The following is a 24,915-nucleotide window of genomic DNA, read 5'->3' as shown; positions in this document are numbered from 1 at the left end:
GAACCCTCATCTTTTGTCTCGTGTCCTCAAATATGTTGTGCCCTTGGTGGACGTAACACGTGTTGAAAATCCTTGTTATTTGGCAGTGGGACACAGTGTAAAAGAAGGACAGGCCACCTGACGAGAAGTAGTGCAGCACAAGACGGCTCTCTGATTAGATGGAACCACAGGCAGACGTATAAGTGCCATCTTGTTATGGATAATATGAAAAGAGAAACACCCCCCTGCTGAAATAAACAATCTCTTTTCATTGCACATGCTATTGAGCTAAAAGATGAAAACTAATAAATAGAAAACCAACAATAAATGCATGAAGTAACTGTAGTTTAAAAGCTGTTTTAAGTATCTTAGTAGTATTTAGTTAATAAGAATAAAAAATGGTTTGTAGATTAGGGAAAGTGACAGATATTAATATCCATATTCAAATACCAGAAAATTGTGCCATCTGTGAAGTGAAATGCAAGTTTCAGATATTTTTCCCAGAGCAGCAAGGAATTGTTAGGATAGATTTGGACCAGAGTGACGACTAAAGTGAGTTTAATGGAAAAAGAAGTTTGTGGCGCACTGGAATTAGTTTGCACGGAAAGAAAAGTGCTTTGGGACTCATGTCGTTATTGGTTAGCAGGGCTTACACTGATCTAAAGGTTACAGTCTGATGTCATAACAGAGAAATTTCTTTTGTTTCCAAATTAAAAAAATATATATATATATTTATACACAGTCAAATAAAATACCTCATTACACTTAATTTCTTTCAATCTTTGTCACAAATCAAATGTAAATGTCCAATCAGTAAAACTATGTCAATATGAACAACAGATGTTTATTTCTATGTTCTTAATATTTCGGTATGCGTTTTAGGAGGGAAGGGGAAAGCCATGTGGTATTTGTTTGGTCATGTGATGGTGATAGTGATGCAGCCCAGGATTATGGAAAGTTTAACTGAGATAGAGAAGCAATGTAGGTGGTGTAGTTGCTTTTACACAGTGTTAAAAGTGTGTGGATTTATATGATAATGTTAAATGTTGACATCGGATACCAATATTGATTCTTCATATTTGTGCATCCGTCTTAGTCTTCTGTAGATTAGAAAATTAACCATTAGCAATAGTAGCTCCCGTTTTAGATCAACCTGGCCAAAATGTAACAATTAAAAACAAAAGAGCAGCAGTCTCAGAAAAACACTTTAAAAATCATCTTCCTCAGTCAATTTAATAGATGAACTTTCCCTTTGCACAGCCTTTTAATAGCTTTGTGTCCATGTGACCTATGAGGTCTTTGGCATGCCATGCGCTTCACCGTTGTTGGGCTTTATAAATATCAGCTGCAGGGCTGGCAGTCCACTGCCTGTTCGGTTTATGAACGGATAACATCTAACCACAAATAAAATAAAGGTTGCTGTGTTCCGTGCATTGCACAAGTTAATTTAGGAACTGAAGCCCCTGAAACACTATGAAAATCCAGACATTTCCATCAATGAATGAATCTCCCTGAATGTCCTGCATAGAACATGAAAAGTGGACATTTCTGGGGAAGGGAGGGCATTCGATCAACCTAACTTGGGTAGACTGGCTTTAATTTAATTGCTAAGCTATGAGCATGTGTTTGCACTGTTGTTTCTCCTGTGTGTCTATGTTTTTGCCCTGACATGGATGGGTGATATGTCCAGTTCGATGATAAATGTTAGCATCAATTCTCCAGTGAGGTTACACTGGTACAGATAGACAAACGGAGGACTGTTCAATCCATCATTTGAAGTTGAAAGCAGTGTGGCGTATCTGCAAACCTGCCAAGACATGGAAACCTGTCTAAACTTCAAAACCAGGCCATTAATCAAAGGAGCATCCAAGATTTCCCTAGTAACTCAGGAGGAGCTGCAGAGATCCAAAGCATTAGGCCTTTACAGAATATTGCAATGTAACGATGAAAGTAATCTGTAGTCTGCCACAAGACATGCAGGGAAACATGTGGAAGAAAGTGTGCTGGTCAAATGAGATTCAAGTAAAACTTTTTGAGTTACATGCAAATTCCTATATGCGTAAGACTGCACAAGGCATTAAAGATGCTATTCCCATGATGTAACATGTTCTTCACAGCATCAAGCTTGTGGTATGCTTTCCCTTAGAAGGCCCTGGAACTGGTCAGGATTGATGGGAGGAAGGAGGTAAACCCAGGGCAATCCTGATAAAAATTAAATGTCACAAGCTGTAAAAGTCCTGAGCCCAGGACAGAGACTCAGTGTTGAGAAAAGTGTTCCTGCACAGACAGCCAGAGATGCTGTTAAAGGATTTGGAACAAAGGATTTTCACGTGTTAAAGTCCAGATTTAAAAATGATTGAGATTCAGGGTGCGTTCACACTGCAGCCTGAAGTGACCCAATTCCGATTTTTTGGCAATTCCGATTTTTTTGCCAGGGCCGTTCACACTGCCAGTAAATGCGACCTGTATGTGTTCTGCAGTCTGAACGGGCAAACGACCTGAAAGTGTCCCGCATGCGCAGTAGAGGGCGCAATAGCGTCAGCGTTCTCAGTGTTCTGCCAACTGCCATAAAAAGAAGAAGTGCTCAGTGTTTGTGGAAGTAAACATGGAGGCTAATGGTGGAGCTTAGCTTACATATTTGAAGTTGTTGTCCGGCCCGAGCCGCATATTAACAACTTCATCCTCATATAATTCGTCATGGTTGTTGTTTTTCTTCCCACTTGCGCATATCAGGACGAGAATAGTGAGATTTGTTGAGAATCAGTGACGTTCAGTTCGGATGAATGCGACCTGGACGTTAGGTCACATTTGAATCGGATACGTATCGGATATGGGTCACATTCGAAAAAGAATCCGACCTGTGCTGTTCACACTGCCATGAAAAGGTCGGATACAGGTCGCATTACGTCAAAAAAATCGGAATTGAGTCACTTCAGGCTGCAGTGTGAACGCACCCTCAGATGGAATATTTGAAAATCATTGTTCACTTCTTTTTTGAAGTCCATGACTATTTGGTTTGGAAGCATTTAGGCCCTGATGTTTTCCCTTACACATAATTTCCTCCTTCTGGCTGGTAGATGTTTTCTGTTCTGGTTTAAATTAAACAAGCCCCCTGAACTTTTTTTAATTCCATTTATCTCAATGAGACTGTGTTCTAATCTGGGGATTTTTTTGTGCATTTCTTTTGAAGTTTTCTGTGTTTATTTAGATCTGTGTCCCTGTGAGTCCCTGCAGTGTCCTGTCTTCCCTGTTGATTGATCCCAGCTGTGTCTAGTTCCCTGATTACCATGTATTTATGCCAACCGGTTATCTTTGTCTGTTGTCGGGTCCTCGTCTAGCATCGTACGTCAATCGTCAGTCGTCCGTTGAGAGAAGCCGTCACAGTCGCACTGGTTAAGTCCTGTGGCGGCCGCTCATGTAAGCAGTCTGTGTCTCAGTTCTGAGCTATCAGTGTGAGTTTAGTACTCCGTTTACCTGTGCTGCCGGATCCCGGACTGTATGAGCCTGTGTTTTGACCTACAATAAATCTACAACTTACCTCTCTGCCTGGGTTCAACGACGTTATTCCTCACCTCATTATCACACATCATAACAAACTGAACTTCCTTATAGATTAAATTTTGTTAAATTAAATTAAGTTTTCCAAAAATGTCCCTCTGTCATTTTTTATACAATGTAATATTTGCAACATCAAAGAACTACAATTACCACCAGGTGGGTAGATTTTTTTCTTTTTTTACAATATAAAAATTATGACAACTCAACTGCACTGTTACCTCTTTTTCTAGAAAATTATTATCTGGAATAACTAAATTAAACCAAATCAGCTAAGACTTACCCACTGATATATTAGCTATGTAATTATTGTATACTTATATACTTTACTCCTCTACTGCAGCTTGATGGAGCCATATGACCTGGCCTATTTTCATCTATGACCCTCGCATATATCAGAATTAAACACTGAGCCAAAGGAGTCGAAGTTGACCTTTAACCTCACGTTGCTGTTCAGTTACTAAAGCTGAGAACACTGAGGAAATGTGCTTCAAATTCCTGCTTTGGGTAAGAAGGTTGACGATGAAACGCATCCGCCTGATTCCCACTGCCATTGAGATGTGAATAAGGATGCAAGTAATAAATTAATTTGCGATCCATTGTTGATTAGATTAAAATTAGTTCCATTCGCTTAACTATTAAAGTGCATGTAGGGTGCCGGCTATCCAGAGGAGGGCACCGCTGGTCATTAAACAGAGCCAGTTACAAGAGAAATAAGCATGGCGGAGACATCCAAGAACAGACAAGTGAAACTGTCCATGTGGATACATGTTTTTTGTACTCTTTTTAACATCCCCAGGCTATCTTCTTTGACTATTTCTTTTTTTTATCCTTTTTTCCAGACAGCCTCTGGACTTTCTTTTATGTGACAACCAGAACTGTACCTTGGCTGGATGTTACTATTATGGTTTGAAGATTTTTACGATTTTGACATTCGGGGTAGCTGTCCATTTTTGCCTTGCCTATGTTTGTTGAGAATGTTTATTTTGCTCAGTTATTGGTTTATCAGGTTTTTTGTGCTTTCTTTGTTGTAATTTATGGATTGGGCTCTGCTAGTTGCCCCAGTCTTCTAACAACTCACAACTGTGATTCATTAGACTGACTTAGCTCTTGTTCAAGTCACAACACTTTCCTGTATTCATGAACTCCTTCGCTTAATTCAGTCTGTCAAAACCTGCTGTTAATATTGTTTTTACATAACCAGTGTGAAACAGAGTCTCACAGACCTTAATTTTGGATTTGTTTGTTACCGTTTGGGAGGTTTCCATGCTGTCTAATTTTGTTTGTTTCAGAGTGAACCAGTCAGAGTCTCAGTTTGAATCTTTTGAAGCTAAAGATTAAGATAATGACAGTGAGGTCTGACTCCAAAGGCTGGTCAACATATTCAGCATATATAAATTATATAAATATCACTACAGATCTAAAAGCAGCAAAAAAAAAAGCTTGCCTACTGATTGAGTGTAAATTGTTTTGTCAAATGTAAATTTGTTTGGTGTCACTGTTGCAATTTTTTTAATTAATAGCTTAGAAACAAAAAAAGAAACATAACCTCTTTAAATATCATATTTGTCCTTTAAAATGCTCCTCTGACAGGTTTACAATGATGTCCATTGAGTTTTGTGATCCTGATAAATCCTTGTTGAAAATATAAATACTAAAGCCGACACTGTGGACTCATTGTGTAATAGATAAAAGATAACAGAATCTATGTAATAGATGTCTAGCCATGAGCAAGGACAGTTTGTTTTTGGAACAGGCTGTGTTTCTTTTTAAATCTTTTTTTAAATCTTGACTACTTGTGCTTCTGTCTTAATGACCAACCGCCTCTTCTCTAACCCAGTTACTTAGTTAGCCATAAGTACACAAAGTGAATGTTTTTTCTCCCCCTTTCAAAGATAAAAACTCAAAGGTTTTTTAAATCAGGAGTTACACTCGAACGTGCTGTTCTCCAATTACAATTTCATTATATTTCATAATACTCAATCTATAGCCAAATTAAATAATCTTGAGTCTCACTTTATTTGATGAAACCAGATTTGAACAGATCAAAGAGTATAAATGAAAGCAAATTTGAGCAAAATCATGCAACTTTTATCTTTAAGGAGTTGATCAATTTAACATGGCATGAGCCGAGAGCTGTTACGATATAAATGGATCTGCAGAGTGAAACAATGGCCGTAATTGCTGACATTAAAATACTCTGGCCCAAATGACTCTGGTGGCATGCTTTATAAATAACAGCATGCCAGATCCAGCACTAACAGACTACGGTTGCTTTGATGTTGTCAGTGATGGCTTAGTAACTTTCCGAAGTGCAAACTTTTAATCTGTAACTGGAGGGGGCCAGTTTGGCTGGGTTTGACACCTCAAACTCAGATTTTTCCTATGTTTATGGACCCGCCGCTCAAAGAACACTAATGGCATAATGTTATGAGAGTAAATATCATAAATGGGGCTATAAATGAACTTGACTCTGTGGCCCATGCTTTGACAGATTTATTGGTAGCCTGTTCCCAAGGCTGTTATGAAACAGGGCCTTCTAGCAGAAACCATACCAATGTGCCTGGCATTTGTCAGCCAGAGGAGCTACAGCTTTGCAGAACAGCTTCTCATTGAAGGGACACTTTGTCAAGTCCACTATATCTAAAATACCCACCGTCTGGAGAATATCCACCATTAATAGTTGAAAGGTGGTTAAAAATGTATTTTAGCGGCTTGGGACTAGACCTTTGAGAAAGTTTTTGAAAATAAAGTGACATTCTCCTTCACTGTCAAAATAAACTATATTCAATGAAAATACAATTTTACGGATTATTTGTATGTGTTCTGTCTACCATGTTTCCTGGCATACCAAATAATTACCATATTTTATGAATTAGTAACTGATTTTCTTCTTCTATAGGAAGAAGCAAGTTGGGACCTGATCAAACCTTGTGTGGAGCCTGATAACCAAAGGCAAAAGTGCTTTTCCTTATAGAAAACTAAATAAAGTCCATAACTTGGAACTATGTAGCTGTACCTATTGCAGCCAGAACCTGGCGGTGTTCCAGGACAGAAGTCAGGAGGGATTGTAGCACCTGAAACTACAACATTGCTGGATTTAGTTTAGAAGGCCTTCAGTCTCCTTGAAATGTTTCTAAGTCCAGCTATAATTCTAGCAGTAACATTGCTATACTAGCAATTAATGAAGAATACACTTCACATAAAGCAGGAAGGCTATGTAAATAACACAAAATTAGATTTGATTGAAGTTTAGGTTGTGGTCATTTCTCCTACAGAGCACCTAGATGGCAGCTGCCTGTCATTGATGAAAGCTTGGCAGCATATAGTAGTAAAGCAGGTGGACAATTTCCTTCTGGGCACAAGGTTAAATTGGGAGTAGTCTCAACAGGTCATTGCTCAATTTTACATTCATTCATATACTGAAACTCATCGACTATATGCAGTTAAAAAGCTGGAGGATGGAGGCTGGTGATGCAAGGACAGGCTGAATGATTGAGGTCAATTGACCTCTGCAAGTTGAGAAATCTAACAAGTAGCATTGTGCAGTCAAAATGAAAATGTTACATATTTAATTTTGGCCCATTTAAATATATGCACTCACTGGTTGCAGCCTTATGAACAAGAAAAGTCTAATTATAATTCTGTTAGTTCATGAAGGGAAGCTTACACCTTAAAAGCTAAAGAGCAAAATCTAATTCAGAATAAGGACATTTTAAAACAATTAAAATTATATCTAAATCTAACCCTAAATGTACAAAAACACACAACAGATACCACACTATTATTTATTGCTCAAATATGAACTCAGTATATGAATAAACTGAGCACAGCATATGACCCAACACTTATAGATCATCATAAATCCACCTTCCACAACAATAACTCTCAGTAGCATTTTCTGGCTCACTAAATCAGGCTTGTGGAGTCAATTCAGATCACTGCTCAGTTCATTGACATTTCCACAGCTCTACTGAAGTCTCTCTACGAGTCTACGGCATTTCAGGTTGACGTCTAGACTCCAGAGTTTAACTGGGCCACTGCTGAAATTGTCTCCTCTTTACCGAGCCGGTCACATTGAGGGTAATCAGTTTATGATGATCTTTAATGAGCAGCGCCTGCCTGCTTCTCTCCTTAAAGAGGCAGTATTACATAGAAAGCCCAATGACTGCTTGCAGAAACGATAGGTCACACCAGGAGCTGCCTTTTCCACAAAGCTCCAACCCGTAGCTGCAGTTTCCAAGCCGAAACTGCAGCTCCCAGAGCACCCGTCCCTTGGGACTCCCGCACACCGCTCCTTTAGACTATCGGCAGCAGCAATTAGCAAACACCTGGTGGAACTTCACATGTGGTGAGCTCGTTATACAAGCTAGTTCTCAGTGAAACGCTGGTAAAATGTTACTGCAGAGTTAATAGAGGAATGTTGCGATGACACGCTGAAGGCGTGGCGTCAGAAAGAGCAGCTTCTTAAAGAGACAGAGTCCCAATTTCAAGGCGCTAAATTGCAAAGTCAAATTTCTTGTCAGTCATGTTTTATATACAGCCTTTTTATAACAACTAAAGGTAACAGTCATTTGATTGTGCTATAAAATCACACTGTCTGGAAAAAACATTACACTACCTTTTTAAATCTTGTGGAAGCAGAAAGTGTGTGTGGAGTATGTCTACAACATTTTAGTTTTAGCCTTACCATTGTGAAACCACATTGTGGAAGGTGTCTTTGTAAGTTTGAATAATTTTCCAACGTGCAAACGAGCAAAACATGTTCATCATTATGCCTTGCCTGTTTTTTTCCACCCTTAAAAATAGCGCAATGGTGTTCAAAATAAAAACAACTCTGAAGTCATTTTGACTGTTCAATTTTTAAAGATTTGCGAGCAAATCTTTAAAGGAGAAAGTCTTCCAGAGACAAAGCAGTGAGAAGAAACTGAGCAAGATATCAGCTTTCATTGGGAAAACAATTTGCAGGACATGCAGATATAAATCTATATTATTTTTCTTTCTTTCTTTTTTTTCTTTTTAAACAGTGGGAGCAAACTAGAGTACCAAGAGAAAACCCACACACTCACTGGGAGAGCATGCAAACTTTATTTAGCTGGCCCTCCCCCACCGACTGGAATTCATATCCTGACAAACTTGCTGTAAGGAAACACTGCTAGCAGCTGCTCCACCGTGCCGCCCAGCTTTACAACCAGTATCAAAGAAATTAAGAAAACATATTACGTCTGAAAATATTATGTTGCAGATATTCTATATGTGGTTTCCTCTAGCCTTGGCACCAAAGTAACCCAGCAACCAGCCTTATTTTTTAATGTTTTTTGTTTAAAAAACACTTTATTTTTAACCCTAGAGACAGATATGCAAAAACTGAGACACTGAGTCTTTTCTTCAATTTTGACACAGAAAGGAAGAAGCTGCAGGTGCTAGAGAGACAAACCTGCATTAATACAACCTATCACAGGTAGACTATATTATATGAAAATAGTCTCCTGAGTCAAGTTTTATTTTTAATACAGTGTTATTAAATATTCATAATAAATGAATATATTCATTATTAGGCAGGGTTTTACCCAGGCCTGTATTTATAAAGACTTATGCCATCCAATGGGGACAGATCTACCAATCAATCACATTTTGCAGGCTGCTGCTACGTTAACACCCCCTGCCAGCGGCCGCTCAGGAAGTGATACATTCATTAAGTTCATACATATGCAGAGGGCACCTGGGCTCCAGAAGCCAAGGAAATCAGATGTACCCACTGAAAGAAATGATCACACTAGCTACAACCTTCTAAGAATCAGTGGTTCTGGTCAGGCAGTGAGCAATGTCACGGAAATGTGAATCAGAGCTGCAGAAGATTCCTAATTAGTTTTTTAGCATCGGCTACCTCTACCCCTCCCTCCATGTAGCTGAGCATCGTACTTACCACAGCGCCATTCATCCGCTCCATTGGGACAGTCTTTGTGTCCGTTACACTGCAAAGCTTGAGGGAGACATTGACTCATGTTGCCACAGGGAAACTGGCCAAGGGGGCATCTTGCCTCTTTCTCCGAAGTGCTTGCCACCAGAGCTGCAAGACATAAAAGCAGGAAAATTTGTCAAAGAGCAACTTAACTCTTTCGACTAAACCAACTCCACAAGTTGTTGCGGATTCTCACTGAGAGCACAAATATTTTCAACACCTGCAAATGATAGATTTTAATGAACGTGAGCTCTTAAATTTGTCATTCATATGTGAAATAAATAGCTTTGTGCTTAAAACTGCACCCCAAGCTCTCTCAAAGGCTGTATTTTGTTTTTCATTGGTAATCATCCTATTTTGAAATTTTAAGATTTGCTTTAATTATGTTTTATTGATTTTCTTCTGCGCTGTGAAAATCTAATGTGGTAGCAATTAGCTGCAGTACATAATCCTCATCTTGTGCGACATCTGCATTTTGCTAGCTAATTTTGTCTCCCTTTTTTAAGTATTTGCTCAACCATAACATTATTTTCAGGTTTTCCGATCGCTTCCATGGAGAGAGTTAAATAATCTAGCACTAAGGCATGCAAGACAAGAATAGATAACTCTCAGGAGTTCAGCGAATTCCATTGTACCGTAATGGTAAATCACCTGTGCAAAAAGTTCCGCTGTAAAACGTCCTGCTACAAGATATTTCACTGTGCATAGCTAGGAGAAAGTGGAATTGATTGAGTGCTGAGCCAAGTAAAAATCACAGAGCAGAATATGACTGTCATGGTCTGCAGAGGTCCCCACCTTTCTGCAAAATCAACAGATAAAAATCAGCACATTATCTTGGCCTTCAGGTGAACTCAAGAATAGTCAATAGCTGTGGGATTTGGAACACAGTTCTAATACAAGCGTGCACCAATACACAAAGTAATAGTAGTGACATGGATAAGCAAGTATGATGAGTAAGATCTTAAATAGTCAACAGAGTCATGACATCAACCCATTTACCCTTAAAATGGAGCAGAGACTATGAGTCAGGCAAGAAGGCTTGGAAATGTGGTCCAGGAGTCCCATGAATACAAACTTTGAGTAAAGCCTTCAAAAATTGTGTTAAGTTGTTGTTATTCTACGTAGTTGGAATGGGTTGTCGTACAAAGTCATACATGAAGCCGGACAACCAAATACTTTTGACAGCAAAGTGTATGTGTAAAAATAAAGGGGTGGTATTATGCAAAATCAATATTTTGAAGTTTTACATCATGTTATGCGATTCCCTCACCAAGAACAAAACCATACTGTTTCGACTCATTCTTGCATGTTTGAGAATGAGTCTCCCGTGGCAAACATGTGGGATGCCTAAAGGCTGCCTTTAAAAGAGAACACTGTCTGGAAACTGCTGGTATTTTTGGATGTTAATTAGGGAAAATGTCCACACCTAGACGGCACCGCCAAGACACCTTCAGTCAGCTGTAGTTGTCATGCCAGGCCTTCGCTTCCACCTTACTGTAAACAGTAAACTGTTTCATGTGACATTTATTCCTCATCAGGGATTGCGTTAAACTAAACAGGTTAAGTAGAACAACGAGTCACAACGCCGTCCGTCATTGTTTTTGTCGTCTTCCGCCCTCATAGGCGTAGAATAAACCCTGCAACTGTGCAGCCTGTGCAGGTATTTCAAACAAACACTGGGATGTTACAGAAAAGTTTCACTCTGAGACTTGGTTTCAAAAAAGCCAGTGTGAGAGACTCCAGTCATCGGTGTCGTGTAAATGTGTGACTGGTTTCTTGGGAGCGAGTCACAAGAGCTCCCAAGAACAATTGTAAATGGCATCAATGAACGCCTTTGATCTAAAAAACTGATATTTTGTGATACATGCCGCACTAAAATCAGTGATGCTCCTCCATGCATTTCTACTGCAAGGAGAAGCAGTATTATGTTTTCATGATGTAAAGCACTTTTTTCTCCCTTCTATCCAAATAAATTTGATTGGTTGTTGTAATGATGTGCTGAAAGAGGAGTGTCAGAAAGGGTAGGCAGTTCTTAAAGAGTCCAATTTCCAGGAGGCAGTGGAGCTATTATGTGAACTCAAATTTATTTTAAGTTGTTTGAGATATAACCACTGAAGGTATCTAGTGATAGTGATAGTTACTTGAGTGTGATATAAATTGGCAGTATGTACCAGGAACCAACTTTTTAGGTTGGTTATATGTTTCTGTAAATCTGAAGCTTATTTAAAAAAACAAAAATGTGACTTTCTATTTGTTGTATAAGGTGACTTCTCATCTCTTCTAAAAATCTGGGTGATATTTTGTGATACCACCCAGTAATCCTTTCGTTTCACAGTTGGCATTAAAGATTAAGGTTTTATTTGAAAAGCCATGATATTTTTGCCATCTAGTTTTATAACCTGATGACCTCAGGGTTTAAATGTATATAAAAACAACTTCACCAGCCAACCTGTAATATGTACTGTAGGTGACCTGGGATATTCCTGGATCAAATAAATGAGCCTAAAACGATAAAGTTTTCATTTCTCTTCATTCTTGCATCATTTCCTATTTGGTGTATTTCCTCCTCACACTTAAAGAAGCAGACCTTTATGGTTACTTATTTTTTCAGATCTCCCTCAGTGGCCGTGGCCATAAAGGGACATTAGCTTGAGGCCACTTTTTGCTACACTAAACAAACAAAATGAAACATGTTTGCTCTTTGTATTAGTTAAGTTGCTTTTTTTTTATTCATTTGTGTCTGCATTTTCATTTAGTTGTGTTGTCCAAATTAGAGTCAAGACAGAATGATCAGCTGAGCACTGGTCCATTCCAGCTCAATGATGCACACACTAGTGCATCATTGGCTCCTCTTAATGAGGCTGAAGTGTCCCAGACAACTCATCTGTGAACTTTTCTGGGCTCCCCTGTTAGCATTTTATGTTTGTTTTGCATAAGACAAAGTAGTTTTTCCCTTCTCCTTTCTCCTTGCTCAGCGGTAACTTGTATTTAATTTGCATCTGGGGGGAAAAAATGATAATTTGCCACAAAAAAAGAATAATAATAATTACTGCCCCCGATGCACTTTGGCAGTGCTGCTAACCACTGCTAATAAAGCTTTATTTTATTAAAATAACATTCAATATTATGATGATGAACGAATATTGGGAGAGAGGGGATTTCAAAAGACTGCAATTTAAACATGTCGTTTTAACTGCGTTTTAATTAAATTGAATTCTTAATTAGTGGGCTTAATGAGAGAATGATTTATGATCATAACAATTGGATTAAATTTAAGACAACCAGATCTAAACTGGACTTTCTTATGTAAAAATGCCGCAAAGTGACGTGTTTGGATTTGGCACAACAAAAATGAATGTAACATTTTTATTGTTGCTATCAAGTATCGCGATTTAAATTAACACATCCAACACAAACTGAAGCAGAGATTTTTGGCTGTGACTTCAAGTTTTCAATCCAAAAACCCGAAGAACAGAGGATTATATTGCTCCAGAGCACTACTTTCTCTGTAATAAATCAATGTGAGCATCTGAATAAGATTTTAGCTCCAAGTTTGAAGGATTTGACTCTAATGAATATTTTGGATGTGGCGCAGAGTGTAATTAGTATTGATGGATGCAATGTGCAGATGAATTATTTATCAAACTAAACCACGAGGTGTATAAATGAGAATTTGAATGGGGGACCTGATACACAACTCATGTAAACAGCATAATTGAGGTATTAAAATCTCAAAAGTGTGAACAGTGGTATCTCTTTGCATGCATCCACTTAGTAAATATATTTCTGCTCATATTTCTGGTGCCAATTTGGAGGAAGCAAGCCACGATTCAAACACAAAACAAGCCTTTGACGTGTAAATGAAAACAACATGTTAACTTATTTACCAATATATAATTTCCGAACTTTCCATTACCGTTCAAAGCAAGAAGTCGTAAAAGAAAGATTTTCTTAGATATCCTAATATTTACAACAAACTTGTAGAGGTGGCAAAACAAAAACAAAACAAAAAAAAAACAAAAAACAAATAAAGCCTCTGCCATCTTGTCATATCTGAACTGGCAGTCTGTAACTCTGCTTTGTGCTTCTTTTAGCTTTCAGCAAATCAAATCCAGTGGTTCCGTCATCGTGACGATGGAACAAAGAAAACAGCCGTCCTGCCAAATTTAGGTAGAGTTTGTAGGTGAGCATCAATCATCTATCACTACAGTTTCTGGCCTTCACTAGAGGCACCCAAAGGAAAAATCTCACTCTCTGAGTTGCTAACCACCGTGATATGAAAGTGTCTGGGTCTGCTGCTTGGGACGGTGTAAGGAATTCACACTGGATTTTTGAATTGCTTTTATAATAACAGCCGCCTCCTGCTTGATTTCCTTTATTTTCTTTCAGCCTGGTGAAAACAGCAAATCATGGGTAGGTTTGAGCGGAAAGTAAATCTACAACTTAATAATGATCTAAGACATCAAAGTTATGCGTAGATTCTTTAAATGATAATCTTCCAAACAATTTTTATTTTTATGAAGGCCATTTGTATAAAAATGTGACACATGCGCCTTGTTAAATGAGCTATATTGCATATGAAATACACTGGCAACATATACAATAAAGCCAGTAAAAAATCAAACTATGAGAAAGGGATATAAAAAAAATATACTTTCAGTCCTAATAACAAACAACAATAATACACTTTTACTGCCTCCCTGGTGAAACTATTGTTTATTCTAATTTTAATATCACACTAACAAGAGGGGTAGAATTAAAAAAGCAAGAATAGGCATGGAAACAAACAAATTTTAAAGTTTATAAACAGATAAAAGGTAGCTATTTTATTTTAAGGCACCATTTCCAAAACAAGAAACTTTTCCAGGAAGCAATCCAGATTTCTGCAACATTATTACCCAATCCTGCATTTCTGGTGGGTAAACCAGGTTGTAAACAAATTAGAAGGGTATTAATTTACCAAATCAAGGCACTAGCAATGAGGAAGCACCTTCTCATTTACTGGGTACTTTTAGACAAAGTGTTATATTAGGAAAGTGCTAATTATTTTGAAATTAATTGAATTTTCTAAAATTATAACTGTCTGGTTTCACTTCTGTTAACTAACTGTAGCCACTTTAAATCATTTGCGTACAGTTGTTTGTGGAGAAGGAGGGAATGAATCCTTCATTTAAAATATTTTAGGGGCATCATTCACATCAATTGTTGGGCACCAGATGACCAGCAGCACCGATGTCACCCAATGCATATGGAGGGCCAGAAGTAAATTCAGCCCATTTATTTCTGTTGACCAGCATCAATGTGCCTAAAGTTTGTGTCCTGTACGGTTGTTCCAACCGTTCTAGTAGAGAGAAAGATCAACGTTATTTTCGTGTTTCGAAGGTAGTTGGTCACAGGAGTTATTTTTTTTTAATTACTGAAAAAAAGTAGAAAAGTGAATCAACAATCTACAGCTAAAAACAGGAGGTGCGAAAACGAACAACGCCAGAGTTTGCAGCACCACTTTCTAACAGGTAACGATCACATCATTTAAATTGTATTTTCAGATAATGGGCAGTTACTAAGAAAGCCACGCATTCATATGTAAGGTAAGATTTATTATTTTTATGCCCTAAATGGGGCTAGATGTCAGACCTTCAATTCAAAACCAGGCAAGATCACAGCTTCTGATTAAAGTGTCAAGAAAATATTTAGATATCTGACCAGTCCAAGTAAACTCATCCAAGCACTTTCTACAAAGGATTCCTGTCCAAACTCAACATTCAGCATTCAGGCTGCAGCAGCTAGAAGAAATGTGGAGGGATGTTTTAGTTGTGTACATAACGATCTTCTGTTATTATTATTAGCTGCCTTTTTCATTTTTTTTAGGTTATTTTTACTTCACCCATCTCTCTTTGGGTTTGTAGAATCTTGTTGAATTGGAACTGGGGCTCAATGAGTAATTACTGCTACCTGAAGCCTCAAAGGTATTCTGGTCCCCATAGGGGCCCATGACCTGCAAGTTTTGGATGAAATCTGAAAGCCACACATGCAGGAAGCAAACGCATCAAGGGACAGAAAATCCAGAAACCAGCCACTGGGAAAGCATCCCTGCTGCCATGTCCAAATCTACATCAGCTGGTTTAATATTAACAGATGGCCTATTAAAATGCTTCTCATTACCAAAGTGTTACAAACACATACTGATGTAAATGGTTATAGCTGCCTTTCTAATTTCATGAATAGTCCAGCAAGTGCTGTTGGGACTTTACTCTGGAAGCAGAAAGAATATATTTTGACTATAAAGTAGCCAATTCCAGAATGCAATCATGAGATTTCTAACTGTAGAGTCAAAAGAGTTGTTAAAAGTTAAGAGTTGTCCCAGAGCAGTAGCAGAGAACTCCAGGAAGCCATGGAAATAGTGGGGAAAGTTTCTCACATGTAAGCAATAAGAAATGCACTCAAATGCATTAATGTCTATGCACAGGACTTCACTAGTGAAGGAAAATCAAATGTGCAAATGTTTGCTGGAGAATACTTGAACAAGTCAGGAAAATACTGGGAGAAACTAGTTTGGTCAGGACAAAGCTGAACTCTTTGGATGTTATTGCACACACCGTGTTAAGAGGAAAAATGGTTTTGCACATCACATCTGCAATGCCATGCCATGGGTGGTTCAGTTGTTAGAGCATGCAGGCCAAGTGCAGAGGCAGCAGCCTTTGACGCGGTTGTTCTGGGCTTGATTCCCGGTTCCGGGTCACCTTCTCATCTCTCATCCCCATTTCCTGTCCACTTGCTATGCAATAAAGTGAACTAGTTACAAAAAAATCTATAAAAAGGTTAATAAATCACACCTGAGCAATGCACATAACTATTTTTTCTGCACAGGACACATCTTAAAGATGTTTGAAAAAATAGGGTTTTACTCGAGGTATTTAATACATTTCTGTAATTATCTTCTATACCTTGTCCATATGTCACTCTAAATGTACCACCAGATGTTGGCAATAACCTTAGCAATGCTCACATAGAAAGAAATGAAACAATATTACTCCACCGCTGTTGTAGGTTAAAACTGAAGTCAAGGGCCCCACCAGAAATATTTAAACTCAGAAAAACATTGATCTCACTTCTGACCTTCAAAGCACAACTCAAAATTCATCTGTTCAAGTTAACCTCCTCACTATGATTTTTTAGCTTTTCCGTGGCTTTGTGATTTTATAGTCATTTTTTATTGTTTAATGTTTTCTTAATGTTGTTTAATGTTTCAGTGTTTTAACGTCTCATTGGGTGTTTTGAAAGGCACTGAAAAATAAAATGAATTATTAATATTATTATGCTAGTTGTATGGAAATTCCCCTTTTGGACTTAGTGAACGCTATGAAATTGCAAAGCGATCCTCAGAGTGACCCATTTTTTCCACAACTGTTTGTGGGAATAATTTGCAATTCTAAGAGCTTTATATACCTGTGACTATTAAAGTGAAATTCATAGGCACTGCCAATTGTAATCATGTTAGCTCCATTGCCTTTCCTATATATTTCCACCATAAAGTAATTCAACATACATTTAAAAATAGTGAAATTATTTTAAGCTAATGCCACTCAAACATGAGAACAATTCAGAATGAAATCACAGTAATTATAAACATTTTCAAAAATAAATATCCAGCAATGACGTCCAATTTAGTGGACAGATAACTTGTTTTTGCTTCATCTCACCTGCATGAAAGTATTAAGCCATCATCTAGAGTCTGTAGATCCTGACTGCATGTTGTCAGTCATCTAACTGAAATATAAACTTGCAGGACGCCACTTCTCAGAGACGGGAGTTTAAAACCCCTGCAGTGAAAGCACTCAGAAGATATTCACAAGGTCTTTGCATTTCTGGCTGACTGCCAGTCAAGTGGATTTTTATTTTTCACTTGCATTGCACAGTCAAAATCTGGCAATTTATGGAATGACATATTTAAAGTCCGGTAAAGTGGACTCACACATTGACAAATTGACAACTTTTGAAAAGCTGTCCACAATGGTAGACACTCCAGTTAATTCATTTAATGCATAAATCAGCAATTTCCTAGTAAATTCATAAACAGTTACTTACTCAACAATTAAATGTTATTTATTCTTCAAATATTTCCAGTAGGTGTAAATAAATCCTGCCAACAATGGTTTGCAACGCTGCATTGGATATCAGATTGTGAGGCATTCACAAACAAAACATGCCGTTTCAAAAAGCCTTCAGATAATGGGCTAGGGTTAAAAAGACTTGTTTAAAGTGATGTTGAGACAAGAATCAGGATTTGTGCATATAAAATATTCCTTTGCACTGCGATCCTCTGCAGAAGTTCAGAGTACAAAAAAGGGAGAGTCTTTGCTGGGCGTATTGCAGTGACAAGGCACTGAGCTGGCCGTGGCAAAAAAATAAAGTCACTTTGCAACGTTCTGGAGCCACCTGTTGCTCTCAAGGCTCTCCACAGTGGTTCTTCATAATGTGCGCTCAGCTGTGTTTTTTAGTGTGAAAGAAATAAAGTAGCTGTTTCTAAGCAATTTTTCAGTGCTCTCTCTTGTTGTATTTAACCAGAATTTTCATAACAGAATTTTACAAGACTATTCTTCCTTTTTTAATTTTTTAGGTCTTTCTTTTTGTCAATAAGCTGCCAAACTGTTTTTTTTCCTTCAGTTTCTAAAAACAATGAGCACTGAATTAAAGGAAAGTTTGTCATCTTCTTGTAAAAGTTGTTATTTAATCTGAAACCAATCATGCTGATTTAATTTAATCCCTAAAAAGCATAACAGTTATAATAGGGGGTTTATAAAACTTTATAACAACTTTTCTCGCCAAATTGTATTCAGTAGCACCGAGGGTAAAAATGTCTCTGGATTGATTATTCCCCATATCTTCCAAGTAAAGATTTTGCCACACATTTTTGTGACAGTTCAGAAAGCTGTTCTTGACCAGCCAAAGCAGATGATGATGTGATGACGCATCTCAGACAAAGTTCCTGAGAAGCTACATGTCTGCCCTTGTTCCTCCTCTCTTTTAATCTTATCAGTGACCATCTGTCATCATTTAAATTTTTACTTTAATCTTTTTGCATTTAAGTTAATGACACTGTAGAAATATTTGAAGATGAAAGATCGCCTCCCAAATTTCTTCAGAGCAAAAAGATACAATAAATGATATATTTATGTAACGTTCTGTGTGGTAAGGTGCCCGCTAATTAATTTTGTCTGATTAAAATCACTCTGCCTTAGTGGATTTAATAGGTTATGTGTCTTTTAGGCTGTAATACAGTCTCCTCTCAAAATCTGATAAAAAAAACTAGAAATGAAGAGTGCAGAAAATGTGTTTGACTGTCACAACAAAGAGGCACTCTTAAAACTCATAGCTTCTCAATGCATCTTGCAATCTGCTTGGTGCAGTTTGTTGAATACAGAGATGGACCGACCTTCTGGTGTACCCAGCATTGCTTGGTGGGTCGATGCACATTTATAGTCCGGCCAAAGGCTGTCATAATATAATTTAATGAAAAAAGTTTATGATAAATCATTTTTATTGACCAATTTGATCTATTGGTTGATTTTCATGAAGGAGATTGGACGAATCCAATGAAATCGCTCAGTCCTTCTCTGCTCAACCTTATAAATTTTGACTGGGATGTTGGTAGCCCACACGTAAACTGGTACAGAGTCGGAGAACACTGGGATAAAACAGGAATGATGATGGAATGTTTTGGGATGTGTGGAGAATTAAAACAGAACACGTGAAAGCAGACAGAAGACAGAATGCAATTTAAAAATTATAAATAACATTTATAGGAAGTCATCTTTTTTGGTGTCCAAGCAGACGTTTACACATGAAGAACATATTCCTTTGTAGATCTGCTCCTGCCTCAGGCAAAACTTTAGACTAATCACTTCAGACTTGTCAGGTGCCAGATAGACAACAATCTTATGGTCCTTATAGTGGAGAAATTTCCAGGGCATCCACAGCAAAGAAAGATGTAGATAGAGACAGTTGATATCTACTTATTTAAATATTCTACATAAAGTGAAACAAAGAGTTTGTCTCTGACTTGTGCTTTTCATATTTGTGAAGACAGGTGATGCATAGAGCAACATTGAAACTGCAGGAGCACTGAAACTGTCATAGAAGAGCAGCAGGAAATAAGCAGACAAGTTAAATGAAGCTGAGCAGATCAGCATGAATTGGAAACAAAATTACATAAACACTTCCTCATTAAGCTTAAATGATTTGTAAACTTGCCCCTTTTGGGTTTGATGAGAAACACAATTATTTTAAGGTAATGTTAAGCTCATTTAAGCTGCTAAGAAAAAACTGAAAACAATTAGCTGTTTTTGCCGCCATTGTGTTTACATCGTCTCTGCCGTTACTCTCCTTTCCTTTCCAAAGCTGTGGAGTGTGGCATTGGTCTGTCAACAGTTTGTTTGCTGCTGACAGACAACAGCACATTATTGTGTCTGAGAGTTACAGACCACCTCTATCGGGAAAGTCATGCTCTGTTTCTCATTTGTGTATTATTCTCTGAATAAAACAGTTTCACTTGCACATTGGAAATATTTCAATTGCTGGCACTGCTAGGCACAGCCTCCACCTACACCTAGACAGTAACAGATATTATTAAGTCATGAAGCATCTGCCGTCTGGTGTGTCTGGTGCCAAACTTTGACTGGAGATCAAACATTAGAAAATGTTCAATATCAGTAACTTACTGATGAACCAAATAAATGGAAGACAAACTTGAATTCCAAGTAGATCTCTGGTTGCTCAACATTTGGAAGTGTGGCCAACACGGACTGAATGTCTTTGTTCACTTCCTCATTGCCAAGCTGCAACCATAGGCAGCCTACAATTCATAAACACTGCAGAAACTCGACGTCATTCACAATTTCTCCTTCTGTTCACTGATTGGCCAAGATGAAGTTCTGTCACAGAAATCGAGCTCAATGTGAGAAATTCCAGGCAGAGCACTAAAGGGAGATGAGAATCAAGTGGAATTGTGAAGGAAACCAATACACAGGCTAATAAATGAGTATTCATGCAAATTTAAGACTACATTAAATTACTGGGATTTTTTTAAATAAATGCTTTAATAATAAAGATTCTTTAATAAAAAAAATAGCAATAACAATAAGTTTTTCACTGAGTTCAAAAACAACATAAAAATATTCTCCAATAAATTTTATGGCTGGCAGGTTCCTGACTCTTTCTCCTCTGTCTGCCCTCTGTCATCTTCACTGGAATTGTGTGAATGTAAGCCAATTGTCTCTTCTCTCAGACACGATAAAAAACTGGACAAAAGTGAGGAGTCCTACAGTATGTCTCACAGGTTCTCGGTTTTTATAGGAAAGGATTCCATTTATCTGAAGCTTGAGCTGGACATGAATCATGTCTAAATTTATTTCTTGCTTTGATTCTGACTCAATTTATATTTTTCTGAGTCAAAAATGTGGAAGTTCACCACAAAGGGATTAAAAAGGGGTCATGCAGGTCATTGTTTCTGCAGTGTGAATAAGGGCTGAAAATGGCCATGTGAAAAAAATATACATGAATGTTTACCCTTTTCACTTTTTGTCATATTACAATTCCAAACCTCAATTAATTTTACTAACATCTCATGTTCCACCTCACAGGTATGCATCATCCATAATCATGGATAGAATACAAAACTATGAAAACTTGAACCTACACTGACAGACAGGACAAAGAAAGCATTAAAACAGCCCAGGGTAACACCAGAGGAGCTGCAGAAATTCAAAGGTTCAAGCTGGAGAGTGTGCTGACAAGAGGACCATTAGATGTGCACTCAACACATCTGGATTTATTGGATAGAAAGTCACTGTTACAAAGCACTTAAAAGAAAAAAGTTTAAAGTTTCCCACAGGCCAAGCTGAGAATACGCAGAGGTTCTGATCAATTGGAACCAAAATAAAATAAGTAAATAAATAAATAAAAGACAACAAAACACCACACCAGTCAAAAAATAGAACCCAAATGTGGTGATTTCAGCATCATGCAGTGGATCTGCTTTTCTTCAGCAAGTACAAATAAGCTGGTTAGTTGATGAGAAGATGGATGGAGGTGAATACAAATACACAACATACTTTTCAAATTTGCATTTGTTTCAGATGAGAGGGTATTATGCAATATCAACTTTTTTGAATTTTTGATTTAAGCTTTTCAATATGCAATTAATTAATTACATGGTAAGTTAAAAAGAGCCTAATTTACATTCTGATTAATGTTTTTTGAAAGGAAATTTTGTTTACGGAAACTCGATCCACTTTTATGGTTTCACTTGTGTGTATTTTTCTTAATTTCTATTCCATTTATTGTTTTTAGTTGATATTAAATTATCTTCCACTTCCAAAATTAAAATGTATTCGTCTTCGAGGGAGCAAAAATGCATTATCATGCCTCTTCTATTATATTACTTAAAAAAAAAAAAAAGGTCTCAAAACAACAATATTAACGTTTATCACAATAATTACAGGGACAATTTCTCGTCTTGCAAATTACGCATACGGGCGCCAAAGCGATGGTGGAACAATTCTTTCTAGTCAGCACTTTAACAGCTCTCTGAATGTGTAAATGATATAATCAATAACAGACGCACAGCACCGGTTAGGCTCCTCTCCGCTCTCCCACACACACACACACACACACACACACACACACACACACACACTAAAGGTTGAGCTACAGTGGCGCCTTCACAGGTTTGAGTTGAGAGCGCGGGAGCCGAGCAAACTGTGCGGCTTTTCTCCTTGACACACACGTTGGCGCTACAGTGTGGGGCGCGAAACTTTTCATTTGAATCGTGTTGTCATCTGATGACAGGGAGGGAAAGATGGAGAGACAGGAAAGAAAGGCGGAAGATGGAGAGAGATGAAAATGTAGTAGGGATGAAAAAACGTCTCAAAGTGGTTGAAGAGGAGGTTTGTAAATATTCAGCTTACTTTAAGTTAATGAGAGCTCACTGTTGTCTAGAACTGTGTACTGCATTCATAATAGATTATAACACAAAAAAGAAGCTTGTTTATTTTTTTTGTTATTCAGAGAGTAATAATTTAACATTTAACTAAATAGTGAAACAGAAATTATAGAACTTGGTAGTGATAAACTTGAGTGTATCTGATAAGTCTGATCAGATCCAACGTCCAGTCGGTGACTGCTATTCAACAATATTTAAAATCAAACTTCCATGTTTTACATGCGGTTTTCTGATGTATTTTACTAATTGTGAGGATGGAGAAAAAGAATAGAAGGGAGGCTGAGAAAGAATCAGGACAGACAGGGGAAGGCAACAGGTTGGTCTAATATTAGGCAGAAGTTGGAACAGTCACTTAAAAGTATGTTAGCAAGATCTGTAATTTGCTTAAAGTGATTAAATCATGCTTGTTTGACCATAGAAAAGAACACATCCAGTTAGCGGGGATCTCTATTGAAAACTGTTTTGCATTGCGATCCGTTTCACTCTTGACAAAAGGGCGAGTGCAACAGGACAACATGCAACAATTTTAGTGCTACCATTCTTCCAGGGAGTCCAGGTTGTTGTTCAGGGGTCAATAATGCCACATTTTCACAACAGAAAATGTGTCGAGCACTGGGTGCTGCTGGTGCATTTGTTATATTACACAATTTTGTGTCGTTTTTAATGGAACTGGTCACCCATATGCAACATGAAATAAAAGTTGTTTTTTTTTTAATAAATCCAAGAATAAGTCAGATTTACACACCTGCACAGCTTCTCCTCCTGAGGATGAGAATGAGTCAGGTAGAGAGAGACGCTGCAGGAAATGTGAATGGGCCCGGGTGATGGGAATGAATACAGCATGAGTTTTACATAAAATCACTTTACATACAACAAGCTCTGGGAGTGTGTCCAGAAACAGTTTCTGAACATTTGATCTGGCCCAAAACCAAATAAAGAAATTTGCCCATAACATATTCACATTATTGGATTTTTTTTAATCTTCTTCCATTTGCGTACAACTATTGCACACAAAGCTAAACTCATCCTAGTCTTATTTCTTTGCAAGGACTGGACAATGAGAGCCAATTTCTCCTTCTCACCTGCTGTCTCTGCAGGGGAGCAGGACAATGCACTAACGAAATTAGATTCCTGTCCCACTGAAATCACTCACGGTAGTGTGTGGAGAGTTCACAACAGGTTTACTGGAAATTCAGACAAACATTTACAACGAAAGTGTAACTTAACTGTTACCTATTAATAAAACTGTTGCCTTGATTTGTAAACTGCTATAAATACAGAGTAAAAAAAATACAAAAGGAAGTTACAGCGGTGCCTTTTAAAAACAGCATTAAAGCGAAGAAAAAACAATGTTATACGAAAACATGACATGCAGATATAGTCTTTTAAAGTACCTTTAATCTGAGTCTGGGTCAGGTGGATGAGCAAAAAGATTACAGGTATGTCCATCCTGCACCTCCGAAGTTTCTCTTCTGAAACGCCCAGGTCCGATTCAAAGGATATATTCTCCTCCTTAAGAAGAACAAATAAATAAATAAAACACAACCACAATAAAGGGCGAATCAGAAAGTCCCGTTCCGTCCCAATAAGAAAAACAACAATATTCTGCTGCGTCTCAACGAAGCCAACATTTAGCGCTCAGTAACTTGAGGAATAAATTGAATCCGAGCAGAGACGAAGCGAATCTGTGCTTAAAGACAGCAACATCCTGTCATCCGTAAAAAAAAAAAAAAAAACAAAGAGCTCAGAGCAGACTCGCGTTCTCTCGTCCTCTCTCTCTCTTTCTCCCACACACGCAGTCTGTATCTCACTGCACAAAGCACCAGGTTTGACCTAATCTATTTCGTTTAAACACAGAGCTCGTGTTTTTTCAAACAAATTGCGCCCTGTTGTGACATTTACGGCATCAGTCCGGCGCTGCGTGCTCCTCTGGCTGCCCATGTATGGCACACCTGACTTAATTAAGTTGGCAGCTGCAGGGACAAATAAACTGACTTCATTAAGTGCTGGTTTCAGAGTTACTGCAATAGACAGACCTGTACCAGGTGTGCAGTGGTTAGAGCACAGCAATCCTAACAAAAATATATTGAAGATTGTGGTTGTGTCATTACAAAATGTAAGAATACAAGTGGTGAATTGACTTTTGTCAAGAAATGTGTTTTTTTGTTGTTGTTGTTTTTAAGAATTTGGTTCAGGTTTTCACATTGTTTCAGTTTTTCAAAACTCGCTTAATCATGAAACAATAAAAGAGAGGAATTAAATGCAGAGATAATTGATATATATTACTGTACTGGACATGATGGAACTATTGTGTGACGCACTAAGAATCTGAAAAAGGGAAACAATGTTTTGCTGTTAATTGTCAACGCAACGACAACTACATGACAAGGTCCAAAGGTATCGCTTTTAACTGGTCAGC

General features: G+C 37.8%; 1 protein-coding gene across 1 annotated transcript in view; it reads right to left on the bottom strand.

Annotated features, from left to right (window-relative positions):
- rxfp2a (relaxin family peptide receptor 2a) overlaps positions 1-24,371 on the bottom strand; it is a 94,764-nt gene extending 70,393 nt beyond the window's left edge. The window contains exons 1-2 of the mRNA XM_015040465.1: positions 23,891-24,371; positions 9,461-9,604 (exon numbers count right to left, since the gene is read on the bottom strand). Of these exons, the coding sequence (XP_014895951.1) occupies positions 9,461-9,604; positions 23,891-23,945 (199 nt within the window). The 5' untranslated portion in view covers positions 23,946-24,371. The remainder of the gene's footprint in view (positions 1-9,460; positions 9,605-23,890) is intronic.
- Between the last annotated feature and the right edge of the window lie 544 nt (positions 24,372-24,915).

The sequence above is a fragment of the Poecilia latipinna genome, unplaced genomic scaffold, assembly GCF_001443285.1.
Source record: "Poecilia latipinna isolate Pla-1442-1.1 unplaced genomic scaffold, P_latipinna-1.0 Scaffold510, whole genome shotgun sequence".
Taxonomy (NCBI): domain Eukaryota; kingdom Metazoa; phylum Chordata; class Actinopteri; order Cyprinodontiformes; family Poeciliidae; genus Poecilia; species Poecilia latipinna.
This window is presented reverse-complemented; position numbering and strand designations above follow the sequence as displayed.